The sequence below is a fragment of the Neomonachus schauinslandi genome, chromosome 15, assembly GCF_002201575.2.
Source record: "Neomonachus schauinslandi chromosome 15, ASM220157v2, whole genome shotgun sequence".
Classification (NCBI taxonomy): Eukaryota; Metazoa; Chordata; class Mammalia; order Carnivora; family Phocidae; genus Neomonachus; species Neomonachus schauinslandi.
In genome coordinates this window covers 53,626,230-53,648,979 of record NC_058417.1, presented here as the reverse complement: position 1 = coordinate 53,648,979, position 22,750 = coordinate 53,626,230, and the positions used below count along the sequence as shown (strand labels likewise).

Below are 22,750 nucleotides of genomic sequence, written 5' to 3'. Positions count from 1 at the left end.
CCAAGGGCTGGAAGGCGTTCTTGACTAGTCCCATTTTACAGATGGGGCAACTGAGGTTCGGAAGGACAAATGACCTGCTAGGAAGTGCCTAAACTAGGGTGTCGATTCTGGTGCATTTGCACTGCTGCTCGCTGCCATCTGCCTTCTCAGAGCATAAATCTAGCACTTTCACACACTGGGCACAGCGAAGCCTCGAGAACGGTATCACTGCCCTGCCTCACAGGGAAGGAAACCGGGACTCAGTAGGTGAGGTCGTTTCTCCAAGCAGCTGAGTGCACAAGTGTCAGGGCCGTGGGATTCAAACCCCAAACTCTGGCTCTTTCTACCCCATTCACTGAGCCACCTCCCCAGGTTCTCCCCTGGCACAAGGTCGCCTCAGGGGCTCCCCAGGTCAGAGCAGGGGCTCAGCTGCAGGACTAGGGGCTTGGGATGGGGGACAGGCGGGACTTGCTGCCTCCCTCTCTTCCTCCATTCCTCTCTACCCTCTTCCTGCTCAGCCTCTAGGTCTACTGCTGACTGCTCTCCGTTTTGTGAGCTTGCGTGTGTGTGCGGGTGTGCGTGTGTGTAATGTGGGTGATGCCACTGAGGTGGATCTCTGCAAGGACGGGGTGAGTGTCGTGGACCCAGAGCTCTCCTGGAAGGTTGTGTTTATTTGTGAGCTGAGTGGGCTTGTGTGTCTCTGTGGTCTTACTCATTTATCTTTGCTTCAGGGCCTCCAAGTTTCCCAGAAGAAGGGCACGTGCACATGCGTGTGTGTGCATGTATGTGCATACACACTCACAGAGGGCTCCATGATTTTGTCTACAGTCTGTGTTTAGACTCCTTCTCCCATCTATTAATTTTAGGGCCCCAGCTCCTTTAGACTGGAAGGTTGAAGCTCCAGCCACTCACGCCACCTCCCCTCACCCCATCCCTTGCCCTGAAACGGGGGTTCCCACAAAGCGTTCTCCAGACTCTCTCTGGGTGCCTGGTTTGTTGGGGGTCAGAACTCTGAGGGGTAGGCAGCAGGGGGAGAAGGATCAATGGCCCAGAAGGAAGGGGATCAGGTAGAGGCAAATCTACCTTTTGGGGCAGCCAGATTACCAAAGAGCCTGGGTGGGCAACTTGCCCTGGGCCGGCGTGTCTAACTGGGGTGCTCAGCGCTGTCACCCACTGGGAAGGCTAACTTGTCTTTGCAAGCCTCCGAGTTTCCATCTGTGAGTGGAGATCATTAAACCCCACATAGTAGGCCAGTTGGGAAGATAAACTACGTTAAGTGCTTACCTCAGTTCTCTACACCCAGTAGGGGGAGGACCAGCCCAGGGGCCTGATAGACAGGAATCTGGGGATGGGGAGGGCTCAGTGGGCATTAGCCAGGCCCTGAGAACCGACATGTTGGATTGTCCCAAACTCCCCTTTCCATGGTGCCCACACTTCTTGCACAGCCTGTTCGGTATTCGCAGAGCAGAAGTGGGAGGAAGCATCATGCCCCTGAACCCCAGCCCCACTCTGTGTGTGCACGCACGTGCATGCATGTGCCCACACACAGATGGAAAACAAGGCAAAGAGGAGAGTGAAACAGAGGGAGTGAGCACGTTTGGGCCCTTTTCTCGCTGGAAATGGAAACCATTTATTAGTATCGTTATTGATACCAACATATGTTAGATTTAAATCATATCAATATTCAACATAACAATAATGTTATAATTACAGTAGCACAAGGAATGGCTTAGTGATGATTTCTACTGTGAGCACTAGCCCTATGGTGGTCCGTTGATATTCATAGTACAGAAATGATCTTATTACTCTCTCCAGCAACCCAGCAAGCTAGGTAGTATCACCCTCATCCACTCCAAGTCACCTTCTCAGAAACCTGAGGCTCAGAGAGGTCAAGCAACTCACCTAAGATCACACAGCAAGAATGGGACCATGGATGTGTCTGAGTCCAGAGCCCCGCTCTACATACTGTTCTTGGTTGCCTCCATACCTTGCAAGAATCGTGGCCCTCACTCCCCTTCCAGCCCTGGCACTGGCCCCACCAGGTCCAACACACACCCTTCAGGCTAATCTACACCCCAGAGTCACTTACACACACCAGACTGTGGTGCCGGACTGATGCAGGAGGAGGGGCCAAGCGACCCTTGGAAAACCTCACTGGTCAGGAGTCTGGGTTGCTAACAGCTCCAGCCTTGGCTTTTCAAGGACCTAGTTTGCTCTACAACTTGGAAAGGTGGCCTGGGCCTCAGTGTCCTTTCCTGCCTTGTGGGGATGGGCTGACAGCCTCGGAGCCTCAGCAGCATCCCCATCAGCTCAAGGCCAGCCCCCTTTCCCTTACCTGTCTCACTCCCTGACCTGCCCCTCTGGGCCATCACCAACCTGGCTTCGTCCCCACAGAGCAGCTGGTGGCCCAGAAGGTGGGAGGCACGCGGCAGGTGGCTGTGGCGGGCCAGGGCCAGGGTCCTTGGAAGGGAGGCGGATGCTGACACGGCCCGTCGATGTGGTCCCGCCCTGCTGGAGCCAGGGGAGCTTGGGATGCCAGTCCCTCTCTCAGCTGATCAAGATCTGAGCCACGGCCCGGCCACTTCTCCCCCAGAGCACTCGGCCCCACCCCAGTGAATAATGCCGCTCGCTTCCTGGAGCCGGCCCTCACTGGGCTTTGATGATTTGGGGGGTAGCATGAATGGGTGGAAGACAAGGAAGGCTTACAAACCCAGCCACCCAGGCGTGGAGCCTAGAAATGGTTACATTGCTGGTGGGAGGTACCTTTCTAATTTACCCCTTGTCCCCCAGCCTCTCAGTACCAGCCTTCCAGGTCTCCAAACCTATCCTTGACTCTCATGATCCCCTTCCAGGGCCTGGGGCTGGGGCAAGGCTCCTTCCCACCCCACCCCAACCACAATAATAATTAACCCCAATGAACCTCAGCACATAAAGATATGGATTGCAGAAGGGAGGAATCATCGCTGCCCCAGGGTGGGGAACTCCAGAGGTCCCAGGAAGGCCAAACCCAGCATCATCTAACACCATCCCTTCACACACACACACACACACACACACCCCATTTGTGCCTGAGTAGGTCCACAGGCACCCCATCCGTTGGGGCCTGGGAGGAGGGCTCACGCATCTCGAATTTGGACCAGTGTCTTCTTCATCATCTATTGGTTTTTTTTTTAAGCTTTTATCTCCTCCTTCCATTCTCCTGAGCCTATTTTCCTAATCTTTCCATTCATCCACCTATTCATTTATTCACCCAATGTTTGCTGAACACCTACTATGTGCCACACACTGTGTGAGGCCCCAGGGAATGGGTGTTGTCTGAAGAACAGGAAGGACCCGTGTCCCTGCCAAGCCCTGTCCCCTTCTCCATCAGGCAGCCTGGTTTGACTCACGCTGGTCGGTCCATCAGCTGGTAAACAAGGTGCTGTGCTGGGCATGATGAGTGTGTGAGTGTGCGTCGGGTGGCGGGTTGGAAGTTACGGAGGAAGCTCAGGGAAACATAAGGAAGTTGTGTGTGGGGTGCGTGCCCTTAGGAAGCCCACCATGTATTGGCGGTGGGCAGAGACTGCTGTTTATGTGACCCTCTCTCCCTGGGCACAGGAAGGCAGTGACCCCGAGTCTGCCTGTGCTGAGGTTGGGGCTGCATACCCCGATTCTGGCCGGTGGGATGCGGACAGAAGTGACACGTACCACCTCCAGACTTGGAGCTAAAAGTGTCTTTTCATGTTTTCTCTTCCACCCCCAGCCCCCAGGCGTCATTATGGGTTTGCCTATTTTGAGGACTGTGGCTATGAATATTTCTGCACGTTTCTTTGCATTTCTGTTGAGTGTTTACCTAGGGCATGCCTGTATTCAGAGCTGTAGTAAAGCTCTTTCCATATGACCCCGTCACCAGATGGAAGGAGCCTGAACCCCCAAGTCACCCCTTGGGGCAGGGCCAGCTGGCCCATATTGGACTGTGATGTGAGCAAGCAATAAACCTGCATTGTATTTACCGCTGAGATGTTTGGGGCTGTTTATTACAGCAGCAGTGCGACTTACCTTGACTAATGCAGGCAGATGACCCAGGAACATGCTGAATCCTACGATTAGGTCACAGGGCACGAGACAGGCAGCGCATGACAACAGGGGTCTAACGCTAGCTAGTAGATGAGGTCAGAGCAAGGGACAGACACCGTGAGTGGGAGCACCCTGCAAACAGTAGGTGCTCAATAAAATTGGTGGCACGAGTGAAATACGTGGGAACACTGGGAAGGCTTTGTAGGGGTGGCTGAAGTCACCAGCGCCCTGGAGGATGGGTGGGTTTTAGACGGGGTGCGCTACCCGGGAATGAAGACAGAGGTGAGAGGGGGTAACATCTTCCCAGGCTCTCTGAAGTCAGTGAGCAGCCACTCTGGCCGGAAGCAGAAGAGTAGTCAGAGATGGAGCCAGAACTTGGAGGCCCTCAAAGCCAAGCATTTAGACCTCGGGCTGCCGGTCAGTGGTCTCCAAAGCGGGGTGTGCACAACTATTGGGGTGCAGGAAAAAATATTAAAATGCCCATTGATATTTATCTCACTCTTTTTTTTTTTTAAGATTTTATTTATTTGACAGAGAGAGACACAGTGAGAGAGGGAACACAAGCAGGGGGAGTGGGAGAGGGAGAAGCAGGCTTCCCGCGGAGCAGGGAGCCCGATGTGGGGCTCGATGCCAGGACCCCGGGATCATGACCTGAGCCGAAGGCAGTCGCTTAACGACTGAGCCACTCAGGCGCCCCTATCTCACTCTTTTAAATGCCTGTGTTTCGTATATATGAAGCTACTAAGCTCAGAGAGGTTGAGTAACTCACCCAAAGCCACACAGCTAGTAAGCATGTCTGACTCCAAAGCTGTGCTCTTCACATATGCTAGGCTTATGTAGAAAGGTGAGGGGTTGGATGGGGGCAGAGGCAGGTCTAGGGCAGGCTGGCTGGGAGGAATAGAAATAGGCCCCAGCCCTGGTTGTCTCTGCCTTTGCAGTAGGACAACGGCCCACTGTGGGCAGAGGTCAAGGAGCCTGTCCACACCTGCTCACTGGGCCCCTGGGGCCTGGTGAGAGAAGCCATGCAGGGAGCCTCAAAGGTGCAGACCTGGCTGGCCCATCACCCAGAGCTTTTTCTCACAATTAATTCTCACTCCCATGAGCAGGATCCTGGGAGCCAGGAGAGGGAGGACGTGGGGCTGAGAGGTCAGGCTGGCCTGACAGAGGGGAATGGGGAAGAGTCAGGCCGATCAGGGGCTTCTCCCACCCCCACATGCTCAGCTGCTAATCCCCGCCCCCGCCCCATGGCCAAGGGAACAGAGACTCCAGCCCCAATCCGGTTTCCCACATTTCACTCTTGCTGCATTTATGGGTGACATCTACCTTCCGATTTTTACCTCTTAAACAAACAAACAAGCAAATAAACAAACAAAATTCTTACCAATTAGAAAAATAAAGCAAACGTTTTAATTAAAATGGAATATACATACAGAAAAATGCACCCCTAATAGCAGTATAACATGATGAATTTTTATAAAGGGTAACTAACACCCAGATCAAGAAACAAAACATTGGGGCGCCTGGGTGGCTCAGTCGTTAAGCGTCTGCCTTCAGCTCAGGTCATGATCCGGGGTCCTGGGATCGAGCCCCGCATCGGGCTCCCTGCTCCGCGGGAAGCCTGCTTCTCCCTCTCCCACTCCTCCCCCTGCTTGTGTTCCCTCTCTCGCTGTATCTCTCTCTGTCAAATAAATAAATAAAATCTTTAAAAAAAAAAAAGAAACAAAACATTTACCAGCCCCCAGAAGCCCTTATATGACCCCTTGTGGTCACTACCCCCATCAGTAATGGCCATCCTAAGTCTGTTTGTGAATTTTATACGAATGGAATCAAATGGAGTCTGTGCTCTGTTGTGTCTGGCTTAGTTCTACACCAGGTTTGGGCTGTATGATACACCCCGGCATGCATATTCCACATTTTATTCATCGTTGTACTGTTGGAGGATATTTGAGTTGTCCCCAGGGTTTGCCTATTTGGAGGACTGTGGCTATGAATGTTTCTTTGCATTTCTGTTGAGTGCATACCTAGGGCATGCCTGTATTCAGAGCTGTAATAAAGCTCTTTCCATTTAAAATGAGAATCTGCCTTCCTGTTTTGTTTTTGCTTTTGTCAACTCTACTGATGTATAATTAACTATAATAAAACGCACCCATTTTGAGGGTGCAGGTCGATGACTTTAGATCAACATATACACCCACATGAATATGACCACAGTCAAGATACAGAACATTTCCATCCTCCCAGAAAGTTTCCTCATGTCCCCTTGCAATTATTGTTCCCCACCCACTCCTCCCTGGGCAACCACCGATTTGAATTCTATCGCCATCTATTAGTTCTGCTGTTCTTGAACTTCCTATAAATGGAATCCATACAGTAAGTACTTGTGTGTTGTCTGGCTTCTCTCCCTCAGCATTCAGTCTGTGGGATTGTGTCAGTTCATCCACACAGTTCGTCTGCCCTGTTTGCCCGTTCCAGATGCTCCTTTATATTCTGTGTGTTTTTTTGAATGTATCCATTTGTTCATCCATTCTCCTGTTGGACATTCGGGCTGTTTCCAGTTTGGCTATAATGAACAACGCTGCTATGATCATCGAGACACACATTTTTGTGTGGACACATGTTTTTATTTCTGTTGGTTGAATAGCTGGGAGCTGCCTTGTTGGGTCATAGGGTAAGTGTAGATTTAACCTTCCAGGAAAAGGCCCAACTGTTTTCCAAAGGGGTAGTACCAACTTGTCCTCTCCTCAGCTGTGAATGAGAGGTCAGTTGCTCCACATCTTCTCGCCAACCTTTAGTGGTGCCTGGCTATTTACATTGAGCCATACAGTAGGTCTGAAGGGTTACCTCATTGGGAGTTTTAATCTGCATTTCCCTAAAGACTAATGATGTTGAACATCTTTTCATGTGCTCATTAGCCATTTGTACATTTCCTTTGGTGAACAGTCTATTTCAGTCTCCCTGATTTTCTGTTTTTTTTTTTTAACAGATTTTATTTATTTATTTGATAGAGAGAGAGAGAGAGTGAGAGAGCACAAGCAGGGGGAGCAGCAGAGGGAGAGGGAGAAGCAGGCTCTCTGCGGAGCAGGGAACCCGATGCGGGGCTTGATCCCACAACCCTGGGATCATGACCTGAGCTGAAGGCGGACATCCAACCCACTGAGCCATGCAGGCATCCCTCAGTCTTCCTGATTTTGATTTCTCCCTCTCCCTTCCTACAGTGCCCCTCCCCTGCCATCTACATCCTCAGTACCCTCCTGTTTCAGGGTACTGAAACAGTCTCCAAACTAGTCTCTTGCCCTCCAGTGGGCTACTCCACTGTGCCCCGTGACCCTTCCTAAACACACTACACAAGTCACTCCCTTGTTCTAAAGGCTGCTATGGCTCCCCAAGTCTGCAGGAACAAGCCCCCATCTCTCAGTCTGCCATTCTCTGTGCCTCCAGCACCCGGTCCCAGCCTTTCTTTCCTGCCTTCCCTAATAATCTCCCAACCCTCTCTATGTCTTGACGACCTAGAATGCCTTGTTCTCTTCCTTCTCAGGCAGGTTTAAATCTGTTCTAAATCAAGTCCACCTCTCTCCAGGGAGGCTGCCAGCCAGCCCCACCTATGGGGATTCCTGGCTCCTGGAGCTCCTCTAGCACACATTTGCCTCTGCTCCTGTTTGACACTCAGCATTTGCTTCCTACAGTGTCACTTAGATATCCAGAGGGAAGCGAGGGGCTTCTTGGTACTTTCTTCCTACCTTGTTAGGAAGTTTCCTAGTTTATGTGATAAAAGCCATGGAATGCCACCTTTATAAAATTGTATTATCATACTGTATATTAATATCAAATATGCTTTTAAAAATTGTACATGTCCCCTCCCTGAAAATTCTAGTATATCTGGGAGGAGGGCACTTGGAAGTAGGGTAGGGTCGGGGAAAGGTACCTCCTCCTTCTCTGTTTTAAGAATCTGATATAAAGGGGCGTCTGGGTGGCTCAGTCAGTTAAGCGTCTGCCTTCGGCTCAGGTCATGATCCTGGGGTCCTGGGATCGAGTTCCGCATCTGGCTCCCTGCTCAGTGGAGAACCTGCTTTTCCCTCTCCCTCTGTCTCCTCCCCGCCCCCCCGCCCCCGCTCATGCACTCTCTCTCTCTCTCGCTCTCGCTCTCACTCTCCCTCTATCTCAAATAAATAAATAAATAAATAAATAAATAAATAAACCTTAAAAAAGAATCTGATTTAAACAAAAGATAATTGAATTTGGAGGAGACACCCTGGATTTGAGTTCTGGTTCTGCCATTTAGTAACTTTGGGGTAGGTGTTGGGCAGATCAGTTTATCTCTTGGGGACTCCATGGATTAGATGGGGATGATGACTTACAGAGTTGTGAGAAAAGATAAAACCTAATAAGGATATAGAAGCCAATGGTGAAACATACACGTGTGTGTCTGTGTGTGCGCGCCTACATGTGGTGAGACTTGGTCTATTAGATTGTAGCCCCTTAGAACACTGACCTGGTAAAGAAATCTGACCCTTTTATACAGAATCGGAGGGATAAGCTCATAGGAATTCGTGAAGGAAGATGTCATGGCAGACGGCAGGAATCACTCATTAGTGTCCCTAATCTCCTCATAGGGCTCTCCACCACCTCTCTCCTCCTCCTGCTTTTCTTTCTCCTTCCCAAAGATCTCCTCTGGGATGCTGCTGTCCTCTCCCAGCCAGACCTCATTTTGAAAGGGACTTCAGAATGAAACCAGGGGGAATGTAAAACAAAAGAGAGAAAGGAGAAGAGAGCTCCAGATGCCGAGAAGGGAGTCTGCAGAGCACAGGGACTTGTCCCTGAGAACCTTCAGCAGCTCTGGGTGGGGCTGCACTGATGGGAAGGGGCTGCTCCCAAGGCAGTGGGGGTGGGGTGGGTGCTGTTTGCTATGACCCTGGGTGCCCTTGAGCGAGTGGAATTGCAGAGGGATCAACCTGGAATGATGACTTCTGTGTGTTCTCTGTAGTTATGCCTTTCTCTGTGGTTATTCCTTTTAGAGTTTCTCACTCCAAAAATCACTGGGCTGGAAAGTGATTCACCATTGCTAAAGTCAAGGACCAGAGGGACACCCGCGCCCCATCTGGCTGGACGGAGTGAGTCCTTGCACTTTCTGCCCCGTGAATTCAAGAATGTTTATGTGCCAAGAACTGTTCTAGTTACTAAAGATGCAGCCTGAGCAAGATCGGCAAAGGTAAGGCCCTGCAGCACCAGTCTGTTGGTGGAGACAGACAGGTCAGGGTCCCATGTGGGACCGTCTAAGAAAATACACTGGTTGGGGCGCCTGGGTGGCTCAGTCGTTAAGCGTCTGCCTTCAGCTTAGGTCATGATCCCAGGGTCCTTCCTGGGATTGAGCCCCCAGTCGGACTCTCCGCTGAGCAGAAAGCCTGCTTCTCTCCCTCCCACTCCCCCTGCTTGTGTTCTCCCTCTCGCTGTGTCTCTCTCTGTCAAATAAATAAATAAAATCTTAAAAAAAAAAAAAAAAAGAAAAGAAAATACACCGGCTAGGGGATAAAAATGTTACAGCGGACTCCAGAGGGTGCGGGGACAGGAGAACGCGAGGAAGGTGTCTGAAGTCAGGCGGTCAGAGAAGGCCCTGGGCGGGGGCGGGGTTCCTCCATGGGGGTCGCCGCCGAGGCAGCCGGTGTTCCCTCCAGCCCCGGCCGGTTCTCGCTCCGGTGGCTTCCCCGCCGGCGCGCATCCGTCCCGCTCCCCCTGCGGCGTTTCTGGTCTCTCCCGCCTGGAGGATGCCCCCGGGTCGGGCCGGGTGGCCGCCGCGCGCCGCAGGAGGAGCTCGGCTGCCCAGCAGGCACCGTGACACCGAGGGCGGCTGTCCGCGGCTGGCGCGTGACTCCGCCCCGGCCCGCCCCTGCTCGCGTCGTGCGCCTCGCGGGCCGCCGCAGACCGTCCCCGAGTCCTCCTGGGTGGCCCTGGTGGCCGCTGGGCGCGCGGAGCTCATGGAGCCGGCTCGGGGCGCCCCTCGGGGGAACGGCGGGGGCGAGGCGCTGCTGGGCGAGCTAGAGGCGCTGGTCCGGGACGTGGAGAGGGCGAGCTCGTGGTGGGAGCGCCGCGGCGTGGACTGCGCCATCCTCGGGCTCAGCCTCCTCGCCTTGCCGGCCGGTGAGGAGCACGGGACAGGGTGACAGGGGGCCGGGCTGCAGCTGCGGAGCGGGGTGCGGGGTGGGGTGGTGGAGAGGCTGGGGACTGGGGCGTGGGGGAGATGGTGCTTGCCGAGGACCCCAGGAATGAGGGGTTCACCCCAAATCCGAAAGTCTGGTTGCAGTGTCCTGCCCTATGTCCCCAGAGGATGGGGCACTGGAGGAGGGAGAAGTTCTGACGGCCTGAAGGGCGGTGGGGGTGGGGGGGAGTTGAGAGGGATGAGAGGGACTGGGGGAGGGAGGATGTTCCATGGGGGACACCAGGGATGGGGTTTCCTGTGGACCTTTCCTGGTCGGGATCTGCCTCACTCTGCCTGTGGCAGCCCCCAGGCACCTGGCCCAATTTCGCCTGGGCTCTAGGGGTAGGGGCCAGGGTGTTTGGGCCCAGGTGTCCAAGAGCTGGAGGAAAACCCTGCCCCCCTCCTATCTCCCCATCCCCACTCTCCTTCCTCCATACAGGGTTCTTATGCCTGCGCTCTGAGAATGTCCTGGTCCTTGGGCTGGGCATCACCATCCTGGGTGTGTCCCACTACACACTCACTGTCAAGGGCAGCCACCTGGCCACTCACGGGGCGCTCACAGAGTCCAAAGGCTGGAGCAAGTTCTGGGAGCTTTTCTTTGTGGAGGTGAGCCTAGTTGGGGTAGAGGTGACTGCTGGTACTGTGTGCGCAAATCTCACTGTTCATTTCTTTTTTTTGCAATGCCGTCATTGTCAGGGGTGTGCAGGTGTGTGCAGCTGTGTGTGCCTATGTGGACAGGCCACTGCAGCTGTTGATATGTGTATCCAAGCGTGCAACACACACTACAGTTATGTGTGTGCACCTGTGTGTGTGTGTGTGTGTGTGTGCACGGCCCCCAGCCCTTGAGAGGGTGCTCACACTGGTGGGTAGAGAGCTGCATGAGGAATGGTGATAGAGCTCCTCCTCCTACAGGACACCTGTCCTGGTTACAACCTTTGGGGCCTCCTGGTTTCACGGTCAGGGAGTAAAATGTGAACCCCAGACAGAAAGGGAGGGGAAGCAGGGGCCTGACAGTGTCCCAACTCTGGAACGTGCATCCCTCTGATGCCTCATGATGGCTGAGCCAGCCTGAGGAGCCCCCTTCTCTCCTGATCTTTGCTTTCCCTGAACTTCTACTCCCTCCTCTTTCTGCCTCACCCTTTTCCCCTATGGGCAAAGCCAGAGGATTCCGACTAGGTTGTCCTCTCTGGACTGCTGTCAGGCCTTTCCGGTTCCTCTGTGCAACTTGCCTCCTCCCCGCCCCCTCCCAGGTAGACCCTCACCTGGTCGCCTAGGTCCCTTATGAACAAATATGAAAGCTGGCACCGGAAGAGTCCTTTTCTGCCCACGGCTTACCATGACCAATTAACTCAATTATTAACTTGATATAACTTTAGAAAAAATATATTTTATTTATTTATTTGTCAGAGGGATAGAGAAAGAGCGAGCACAAGCAGAGGGAGTGGCAGAGGCAGAGGGAGAAACAGACCCCTCCCGCCCCCCAAGGAGCAGGGAGCCCGATGCGGGGCTCGATCCCAAGACCTTGGGATCATGACCTGAGACGGAGGCAGACACTTCACCGACTGAGCCACCCAGGCTTCCCGAACTTTATATAACTTTATTAAGGTCTCTATAACTACGTGCACGCGCAGACCCACAGATGACATTTCATACGGTTACGCATTTCCTACCTGGGGCTCTCCATTCCCCCATTCTCCCCTTCCTCTCCTCTCCCACCTGCACACATTTCTAAAGTGCTAACAAGAGGAACCTTCAGGTTCCCGATCCTCACGGTCCATTTCAAGTCACTTCCCTTCCCCGGGAAGCCCGGGGTGCTGGTGCTAGCTAGACTCTGAGGCCTGGGGCCACCGGCCTCCTGACCTGGGGCAAGTTACTCAATTCAGTGTTGCTTCCTCATCTAATAAACAGGGGTCAGATGCCCCGTAGCTTGTCATCACGGGAGGGGAGAAGCTGGGGACACAATGGGTAGGATGAGCTCTGTGTGGACTTTTCAAAGCTGTCCCGAGTGCCAGGAGCCCCGGGGGGCAGCTGAGGGTAAATAGGTGTGGAGTTTGGACTAAGTTGCGACAGGGGATTTGACTGTAGAGAGGTGACTGTGTTCCCAGACTTCCCTGCGCAGCTGAATGACCTGGAGGCCCAGGCTAATTGGAGGAGAGCGCCCTGGCCCCTCTCTTCCCCAGGCTCCCCAGGTAGATCTGATACCCACCAAAGTTTGAGAACCCCCTGGCTTCAACTCCGGGGAACGAGGGAGCTATGGTGGATGCCAAGCGAAGGCAGGGAGCTGGGGACAAGTCCCCTGAGAAGCTTCCCAGGTACCCCAGCTGAAGAGCTGGTACAGACTCAGTGCCTGACCCGCCATGAGGGACCGAGGCAGCTTGGTGGCTGCAAGCCCCAGGGCTGTGGCCTCATCTTTGCCTCTTTGTAAGTTCAGCTCTTGGCACAGGGCTGTCTATATGTTGACGATGACTTTGCAAGTGACGTGGGGACAAGGTCCAGGGAGAAGCCAGCTATTGGAGGGTCACCGACTAGAGGCCCGAGAGTCCCTTGTGATGGGGGAGGCTTGGTTCTGCAGGGCGTGCTTTTCTGCCCCACACAGTGTGGTTCTGGCTATGCCCCTGGGGAGGGTCTGGTTTCCAGTGTGGGGCAGGGGATAGCTCAGTCTCTCCCTCCCCCTGGCATTAGTGGGGCAAGTGGAATCCTCGGGGAGGGTGCCAGTCTTGGCAGCCAGGCAGGGGCCGGCGTTGGGGCATGGCTGTGGAAGCCACAGGCCCAGCCCACTGGCCTCCTGACCTGGGGCAAGTTACTCAATTCAGTGTTGGCTTCCTCGTCTAATAAACAGGGGTCATAACGTCACTGGCCTGGTGGAGCCAGCGCGAGGCTTAAATGGGACCATGGAGATCTGGATTTAGGGCCTGGGCCTGACTCTTGGATGCTCACCAAGTGTTGGCGTTGCTTTTTTTTTTTTTTCCTGGAGGGAACACGAGGTCAGCTGCAAGGAGAGGGTTAGCAGTTTTGTTCCTGTCCGTTAGTGCTGTTTGTGTTTAAGAGAAAGCTTTCTGCATTATGCAAAGCTGGACAGATAGAGTGTGTGAGTGTGTGTGTGAGTGAGTGTGTGAGTGTATGAATGTGTGGAGGGCACCGTTTGCTGCGGTGCTGGCCCACCCCCTGTTCACGTGGCACAGAGGGCAAGTTCTCGCTGCCCGGGAACCTCCTGGACCCCTGATTCCCCACTTCTGCCGTGTCCTGTTGTCTTTTCTCTTTGATCCTCCTCTTGTTGGCTACCTGTGCTCTACCCAAACCTTGGGTAGATCTAGTTCTCTAGTCTGGAGCCCCAGGTGCCAGCAAGGGCCATTGGTGTCCCCGGGCACCCAGCTTTGGCCAGGTTTGTCTCAGGGTCTGCTGGCTCGAGCTGGGGGTGGGACAAGGGCCTGGCCTCTCTGACCGCTTGGATCTGGGGGAGGGGCAGGCAGGATGGACAGGGCAGTGACACTCCAGTTGTCCTTGTTTCTTTGAGGTATCCCCAGTCATATACACCTGCCCACACTAGAGTGAACTTCCCTCTGAAGACCCGCTTCTGGTCCACATGAGAAAGTTCCATTCTCCTGCTAGTGAGCTTCTGAGCCTCTTCCCCATCCACTGATGGCCCTGGCCTTCCCTGCAGGAGCACCTGCCCCTCTCTGTCCTAGGTTGTGTGACAGCCCGCAGGAAGGCGTGGGCAGTGCCATCCTTGGTTTAAATCCCGCAGCTTGGGAAGGATTGACTCCCCAGATCAGAGGGTTTAAGGACCTCCCTGTATTTCACTGACAATCAAGATGCTTCCTAAGAGGGAGGGAACAGGTCCAGCCAGTCACTAAGCTCTTAGTGTGTCTCAACTTCAAACCCTCCTTCTAAAGTTGGCTTTGTGCTTGCGGGGGTGGGGTCACAGCTGGTCCAAGGGGAGCATGGGGAACCCCGGGTGTGCCCTGGGGGAGGGGACGTCACACAGAGGAATGCCATCACCTTCGCTGGAGTCCCGTGTAGTGGTGGAAACAGAGCTCAGAAGCCCTAGCCAGTCCTGATTCTCGAATGTTCTCGAGTTCAGAGTGGCCATTATCTTCTGGATGTCTCTCTAACCTTTCCTCTGTCCGCACCCGAACCCTGAGGGGCATTAGTCTGAGTATGCCTGACTATGATTTTTAATTTTTTTAATTTAAAAAATTTATTTAGAGGGCAAAACTAGATCTGTAGTACAAAATATACTTTTGTGGAATAAACCACAAACTTTAGTTTCTAAATAATTATAGATTCACAGGACTTTGCAAATTTTTTGGACAGAGAGGTCGAGTGTACCCTTCATCCAGCTTCCCCCATTAGTTACATTTATATTCTTTTTTTTTTTTTTCAGATTTTATTTACTTATTTAGAGAGAGAGAGAGAGTGAGCAAGTGGGGGGAGGAGCGAGGGAGAGGGACAAGCAGATTCTGCGCTGAGCATGGAGCCCGACATGGGGCTTGATTCCATGACCCTGAGATCATGACCTCAGCCTAAATCAAGAGTTGGATGCTTAAACGACTGAGCCACTCAGGTGCCCCTTTTTATATAACATTTCTATTTATTTTTTTTTTTAAAGATTTTTATTTATTCATTCGACAGAGAGAGAGAGACAGCGAGAGAGGGAACATAGGCAGGGAGAGTGAGAGAGGGAGAAGCAGGCTTCCCGCTGAGCAAGGAGCCTGATGCGGGGCTCGATCCCAGGACCCTGAGATCATGACCTGAGCCTAAGGCAGACGCTTAACAACTGAACCACCCAGGCACCCCTATAACATTTAAATTTATATAAGTGACATTCGTATAAGTGTCCTTCAATAGCCAAACCAGGAAATTGAAATTGGTACTGTGTGTGTGTGTATGTATGTGTGTTTGTGTGTGTATCTCTGCCATTTTATCATGTGTAGATTTGCAAAAGGGACTTGCAAGCAGCTCCCCACTCCACCCCACCCCCCCCCACCGCCCAGCTTTGGTGTGGCTTCCTCAAGGATAAGTCCGAGGACTCTGGGAGGGGGGGTCTTATGGCAATTCTGACTCGTGTGGGTCTGTAGAGCCCAGCTGCTGGTGGCAGGGACTGTGGGGGGCTTGCATATGGCCCCTCAGAGGCAGAGGACCCCGGAGCCGGCCAGGCAGTCATGTGTGGATGGCAGCCCGAATGTGAGGACTGCAGCCTTGAGGGAGGGGCTCGAGGAGAAGAGGGCCAGGCAGTGGCTGCCCCCCTAGGTGAGGACGCCAGTTTGAGGGGGAGCTTCAGGGGCTGGGACAGCATCGGTCCAGGCTGAGTGGCGATGGCCGAGCAGTGCTCCCCACATCACCGAGCTTCTCCTCCCTGCCAAGCCCTCCGCTGGGTGCTGGGGACACAACGGTGACCCAGACCCGCTTCTAGTTCCCCAAGGGCTCAGAATCAGGTGGGGAAACAGATACACATGAATGATATGGAAATAATAAAAATCCTGATTATATCAGCGGACACTTACTGGACGCCTCCTGTGTATCTTATATGAATGATTGCAGTTAGTAGGCATGCCTCCCTGTGAGGTGGAGGCTGTTATTACCTTCACTTTGTAGATGAGGAAACACTGGTGTGGAGGTTAAGTCGCTTGGCCAGCGCTGCTCGGCTGGTACGTGGTGCAGCCCGGGACGGGGGCAGGTGGAACGTGACATCGAGCAGGTGGTGTGCAGCCTGTGAGCACGGAGAGAACATGACAGGGACACAAGGTGATATCTCCAGACATCTTTGGCTGTTGTGACCGGTGTGTGTGTGTGTATGTGTGTGTGTGTGTGTGTGTGTGTGTTACTGGCCTCTAGTGGGTAGAGGCCAGGGGTGCATTTGGGATATACTTCGACAAGAAAAGAATTGGTTGTTTATCTGAAATTTGAATTTATCTGGGCATCCTATACTTTATCTGACAAACCTATGGCTGAGGCCCGTGGAGCCTCAGAGGCCCCCACCACCCTGAAGCCAGCATGAAAGGACTGCTCAGCTCCTGGGAATCAGTGAGAGAGGGTCCAGAGGGAGCCCGGGGCCTGTCCTCCCTGAGGGCAGCTGGTCCGGGACAGCCAGACGCCTTTCTTTCCCATCTGGTCTGCACTTGCTGCCCCCGTCCCTGTGCCCCCCTCTGGAGTGATGCCCCCACGTGCTAGGCCGGCCGTCCCCCCACCGGAGCTGGAAACCTGGTCATAGCCCTTGATCCCTCCTGCTCTTCCCACCCCTCCCCTTCTCAGATCCTGTCCCCCATGCCTGCCCGTCCCATTCCTTTTCCAACAGCCTGCAGCCCATCACCTGTCTCATCCTGCCCCTCCCCTTCCAATCCAGTAGAATGACCTATTGAAAACCCAACTTTGCACCATAATTTTATTATGATACGTTTTAATCCTGCAAAGTATTGTTTGTTTAAAAAAATAAAATAAAATATTCAAGGGCACGTAAGAGATCAAGGGCCTCCCTTCCGTCCCAGGAGGAAAATGGGAAGCTGGGGGGTGAGGTCGGAAGAAGACCCATCACTGCGGGCTTCTCGAATTCTGAATTATGTAAACGTATTACCTATTCAAAAAATAGGTTTTTTCGAACTACCACCTTAGCTATTAATTACCTTTGGCCCCCGGCCCAGGTCTGAGGATGCTTCAGTGCACAGACAGCTAAGTGAAGGAATAAGTGACTGATGAGAGACTTGGGGTCCCTGATGCTTCGCGGAGGGAAGGTGTCAAGAGGACTTACAATGGCACCTGCCCCATGCACACTCTGGCCACTTGCATCGCCTGAGTGCTGCTAAGAGATTGGGGCCCTTAAGTCTCTCTGAGGGGCACAGAGCACGGTGACATCAAGAAGTAACACCAGCCTTGAGGCACCTGGGCTGGCCCAGCTGGTGGTGCGTGGGCCTCTTGATCTCAGGTTGTGCAGAGAGATTACTTAAAAAAAAAAAAAAAAAAAAAAAGGAAGAAAAAGCAACACCAGCCGTGGGGCTTCTGGAATTCTTCTCGGGTCTGCGTGTGGAATCCTCTTGGGCGAGACCTCTGCCTAATCCTTGAGAGCAGAAAGTCTGTTTTCCAGCTCCCTGTGCAGCATTTGGCCCCTGCCCCTGCCCTCCAGCCAGTGGGTGTCCGTGGGCGGGAGCCACGCTGCAGTCTGCGTGTGGTCTTCTCTCCCAGCCCAAATCCACCCCCTCCTTTCCTCTATGGAAGGAACATCCAGATGGGAGTGAGAATTCCAGTGTTATGGAAATAGCCCCAGATCTGTTCTTATTCGTGTAAAAAGGCCAACCACACACAGACTCCGGAAGTGTGCGCTGAGTCACGTGGAGCTCAGTCCCCCTCCCCCCATCCTGGGGTCTGGCCACGTGGCTGAGTGGCTGACCGGGGACCCCGCCAGGTCCCTGGGGGCTCAGTCCTGCTCAGGTGCCAGGCCGTTGGTGGCATCACGGCTCCCGAGTGTGGTGAACTGTCGGTTTGTCTGTGTGCAGAGGTGGACCTCGTGCTGGAAGGAAGGGCAACTTTGTCCCCATGCAGCCTGCAGGTTCCATTGGCCCTTGGAGCAGAAGTGCACGGAGGAGCGAATCAGAACAGTTGCTTCTCAGGGCTCCTGGGTGGCTCAGTATGTTAAGCGTCTGCCTTGGGCTCAGGTCACGATCTCCGGGTCCTGGGATCTGGGATCGAGCCCTGCGGTGGTCTCCCTGCTCAGCGGGGACTCTGCTTCTCCCTCTGCCTCTCCCCCCAACTCGTGCTCTCTCTCTGTCTCTCAAATAAGTAAATAAAATCTTTAAAAAAATATACGGTTTCTTTAAAAAAAATAAAAAAAGAAAAACGGTTGTTCCTTCCAATTACATGGGATAGAACCTTGAGGCTCAAGACACACTTGCAGGCCTTGGACAGAGGCAGGCTGGCCTCTGAGGACGTCCCGCCAGACCCCAGCTGCAGCCCCCAAGCCCGCTGCGGATAATTCGAACCAGCCACGGGGCCCCAATGGGTGCGTGCCCTGGAGACCAGCGGGCCTGGAAGAGATGTCACTTCAGCTGACACTGCCCACCCTGTGCAGCCTCCCCCAGGATCTGTCCCTCTGTGAGGTTATAAAAACAGTGAGAAGAATTCATCCCCAGGCAGGTTACCTCACCCGAGAGCAAAGCGCTTTGTCCTGCTTTCGTGGACTCCACAGCAAGGCTGTGCAGGCTGGGCATTTGCCTTCCCAGCATCTGCCTCCTGGCTTGGCAGATCGGTCTCTTGTAAAACTGCGGTGGTCACGTCACTGGCTGTGCCCCTTGGAGTCCTTCAGCTGGAGCTTCCAGCTCCATTTTCACACCATTTCAGTCTCTGCAGACGGAGCGTGAAGGCAATGTCATTCCTGATTTGTCTTCTCCTGGCTTTGCCCCTGCTGCCTGGACCCAGAGCCCGGGTTCCTGCTCCCCTGCAGTTGGTGGCTCGTCTCAGGGGTCTTATGGCTTACCTTGGGGGGCTTCTGGGTTCCAATCCTCCCTCTGCCACCTTCCTAGCTGAGTGACCTGGCGTGGTCACGTGGCCTCTCCCTGTCTCAGTTGCTGCTTCTGTCAACTGTGGATCATAATGCCACTGACCCGCTAGGCTTGGAGGACAAACAGATCACACTTGCAAAGCACAGGACGTGGAGCGCGAGGCTCACCGTGATCGGAACTGGGAAACTCTTCATGTTTTTCCGGAAACAGGCGGGCAGCCTCTTCGATAAAATTTGCAGAATCTTCTGGCCTGGATAAAATTTTGGAGGAGGCTGACATCTGCATTTCAATTTGCATATATCTGCATAAGACACACCTTAGTGCCTCTTTTGCATTCAGAATGACTGTCCTTCTTGGAGTCCCAGAGCCGCTGTCCCGCTGCTCGTGGGCAGTTTGGAAGAATCCCATGAGGGCGAGGGTGCGTGCCAGAGCGGTCACCCCTGGAGAGAAGTTCACGCTCAGCCCCCACCGGGGCGCCTCACCCTAGGTGCCACCCTCCTGGACAGACCACTCCTACACCCCTCCCCTCGCTGCTGGGGGGGTCAGGATGTAGAGCAGTGCTGTGAAGGTACAGATGTTTCCAAGAGAAACAGGCACAACATAATTGCGGTTGGAGCTTTACCTGCATCACGCCCAATCCTCCGACAGCCCCCTTAGGCTTGCAGGCTTGCCTGGGTGGTCAGTGGCAGAGTGGCAACTGGGGCTGGCTTCCCACCTCCAAACACTTAGCATCGCCCACACCGAGTGGATGCTGTCACTCTGCAGTCATGGAGACCCGAGCGCTGATGGTCTAGTTAGCTCGGGGGTGTAGGGCAGGAAGGCCCTGGAAACACAGCATCCCGGGGGGGAGGTGTGTTCTTGAGGCTTGCAAAGGTCCTGCTTTGCTTGATCGTGCCTGCCATGGGCCCTGGTGCCCTCTCTGCCCCCCTCCTCTAGGTATGCTTGGCCTTCAGCGCAGAGTACGCCAAGTATGGACACGTCAAGATACACCATGGTTATACCAATGTGCTGGGCCTGGGGGACTCGAGCACGTGGAGACTGCCTTGCCTCAACCGCTTTGTGTACATGTTCCTTTCTCCTCTCTTGATCCCCGTCATAACTCCACTGGTGGCAGTCGGTGAGTATGCCAGGGCCATGCCCTGCAAGAGCAGGTTCCCCACTTCCCTTCCCCTCCTGACTTCCTGGAGGCTGCTTGTGGAGGAAGCTGGGAGCCCCGAGTTAAGACCAGAAACTTTCTGAGACAGCCAGGCAGGGTGGAAGGAGCCTTGGACCCAGGGCCAAGTCTGGCCCTGCCACTTATTGGCTGATGACCACAGGCAGGTAACGGACCCACTCTGACTCAGGTTCTTACCTGGTCCTCAAGGGTGGTGTGAAGGCATCGCGAGGTCCTAGATGTAAAAATACTTCGCAGATGTCTCGTGCTATATTGCATGCTAGGGATCGTACTATTATGGGAACAATATCATTTGGTGGAAGGAGGGGCTGGAGGGCAGCCCAGCCTGGGTCCCAGCCCTGGATGGCACTTACCACTTCCTAGCAGAGTGGCCTTGGTCGAGTTGCTTAGTGCTCTGCTTCCTTATCCATGAAATGGGTGAACGTCCTTTTCGGGGCTGTGAGGATGAACGGATTGCCCTAGTTAGCACGCTAGTTAGCACCCGTGGACCAGCAGGGAGCCGGTTTGTGTGGGACCTGAACCTTGCCTTCCCTCCCAGCCCCACACTCAATTTCTTGCTCCCTCTGGCAGAGCGGCTGAGGAAGGTGGAGCTCAGGTTGGCTGTGCGCACACTGGGCCTGATTTCCCTGGGCCTCTATGCTCACTACTGGCTACTTCTGAACGTGTCCGGCTTCAGGAGCCCCGGCTCGGCCCTGCTCTGCATGTTCATCACCAGATCCCTGCTGGCCCACCCTTACCTTCATGTCAACATCTTCCAGGTGAGGCCTCCCCGACCTTGAACGCAGGCTAGACCCCTAGTGTTCTAGGGAAAGAGAGAGAGGCATTCCCTCCACCTCCCACCCCAACTTCTCTGTGGGTTATCACAGCGAGTTTGGGTTTCAGGTAAAGAATGTGCTTCTCTTCAACACTGGCTGCCATTCACATGTGGATGGTGGATGGAAGATTTAAGAAACTTTTATGCCTAGGGCACTTGATTAGGTCCTGTGGAGACACAAGTGGTTAGGACCCCATCTCCCGCCCTCGGGGCACTTACTGGGATAGGCCCAAGTGATGTGAGCCATGGGCCATCACTGAGGCCCCAGCGCAGGCCACGAGACAGGAGGAGCCAGAGATGGGAGGTCTCCAGGGGAGGCCAGGGGCTCAGCACTCAGATCCATAGGGATGGGTCCCTGTTCCCTGGACATGAAGACAAGACGGATGAAGGTGAGAGCGTCCTTCACGCCCGCATCCCAGCACCGGCCACGCTCATCTCAGAGTGCGAAGCTGTGCGTGCTGCCCGGGCCGCCCGGCTGCCTGCCTGTCCTGCTAGAGCGGACGCTCCCGTTCACTTCCAAATCCCTTGGAGGAGGCACTTATCCATACTTGTTGAATGAAAAATTACACAGACTTGACCTTGAACCCTGAGCAGGATTTTGATTAGTGAAAAGAGAGCAGAGAAGGGTCTCTCCGGGCTGAGACAAAGGCATCGTGGCATGAGAGTGGTGGGCGTCAGGATCATGGGGTCCAAGGGGTATCCAAGCCAAGCCCCTCATTGTACAGATGGAGAGAGAGGCCCAGAGATGGGTGAGATTGAGCTCAGAGCACAGACAGGAGAATCCCAGCCTCCTCTCGTCTCTCCAGGTCCCGCCAGAGGTCCCCAAGTGGTAGGTGAGGATGTCCAGGGCAGGGCGGGGAGGCACAGGGCTGCCCGGCCTAGGCCTAGGCTGTGACCCACGTGTCTGTCACAGCACATTGGGCTGCCCATGTTCTCCCGGGACAAGAAGCCCCGGCGGATTCACATGATGAGCCTGGGTGTGCTGAACCTGCCTCGGCTGCCAGTGCTGGACTGGGCGTTTGGCCACTCCCTCATCAGCTGCCACGTGGAACACCACTTGTTCCCCTGGCTCTCTGACAACATGTGCCTGAAGGTAGGTGGTGGTTGGGCCGGCAGGGTTGGGACGAAGGGACTATCCGAGGGCAGAGAGAAGTGAACCCCGGGTCCCCCCGCTGGCCCGGTCAGAAGTACGCTGGAAGGCCAGCCCTGTGTCCAGGCAGCAGTGTGCGTTTCCGATCAGAGACAGGTGGGTTCCTTACTAGCACTGCGACTCTGGACAAGTTAACTGAATGCCTGGGAGCCTCAGCTTCCTCATCTGGGCGATGAGAGTAAGCGGTGCTTGTTGGCACGCTTTAAGGATGAAATGAGATGGATCTGACACGCTGGGCATGCAGCTTGGCAAATGGGGAGCTACAGTTTTTATCCCCTATGCCAAGGGGAACTGTCATACAGTTGGGCACCCTGCGGGGGAGGATGTGGGGGAGAAGCCCCCCCCACCCCTTTCCCTTGCCTGCCGGGAGGGGAGAAGCAGGAATTCTCCCTGCCCCTCCGCTCCTCTAGAGCATCACGGAACAAGGCAACAGGAGCTGGGGCTGGGAGGAGGAAGGGCCGCCCCTGGGGAGGGGGCTGTCCCCAGTCCTGGCTCAGCTGACCCTCCTTCTGTCCATCTTCTGGCAGGTGAAGCCCGTGGTGTCCCGGTTCCTCCAGGAGAAACAGCTGCGGTACAATGAGGACTCTTACCTGGCTCGCTTCAGACTGTTTCTCAGTCATTATGAGGAGTTAATGGTGCAGACCCCTCCCATCACCGAACTGGTGGGATTGCAGTGAGGGGGCGCCGCACAGTCACCCTGCACCCCCTCCCTGACCCAACCCTAGCTCTCTTGCTTCTGCTGGCCGGCCCTCAATCCAGGAGGGCCTGGGCCCTCCCCTAGTGCGGTGGCTGGGTTGCTGGTGGTGGAGTGGGGAGGCACTGGGGGCAGTGAGGTGGAGCGCTCCGGCTGGGATTTCTGGGGATAACCTGTCTTGCTTGCTCTTCTGAGTTTTGAGGG

General features: G+C 54.3%; 1 protein-coding gene across 1 annotated transcript; it reads left to right on the top strand.

The window, feature by feature from the left end:
* Positions 1 to 9,980: 9,980 nt before the first annotated feature.
* On the top strand, positions 9,981 to 22,601 carry FADS6 (fatty acid desaturase 6). The gene is made up of 6 exons (XM_021680865.2): positions 9,981 to 10,167; positions 10,665 to 10,831; positions 19,651 to 19,831; positions 20,459 to 20,646; positions 21,616 to 21,795; positions 22,380 to 22,601. The coding sequence occupies exons 1-6, from the start codon at positions 10,005 to 10,007 to the stop codon at positions 22,527 to 22,529; spliced, it is 1,029 nt and encodes a 342-aa protein (XP_021536540.1). The 5' UTR covers positions 9,981 to 10,004; the 3' UTR covers positions 22,530 to 22,601.
* The last annotated feature ends 149 nt before the right edge of the window (positions 22,602 to 22,750 follow it).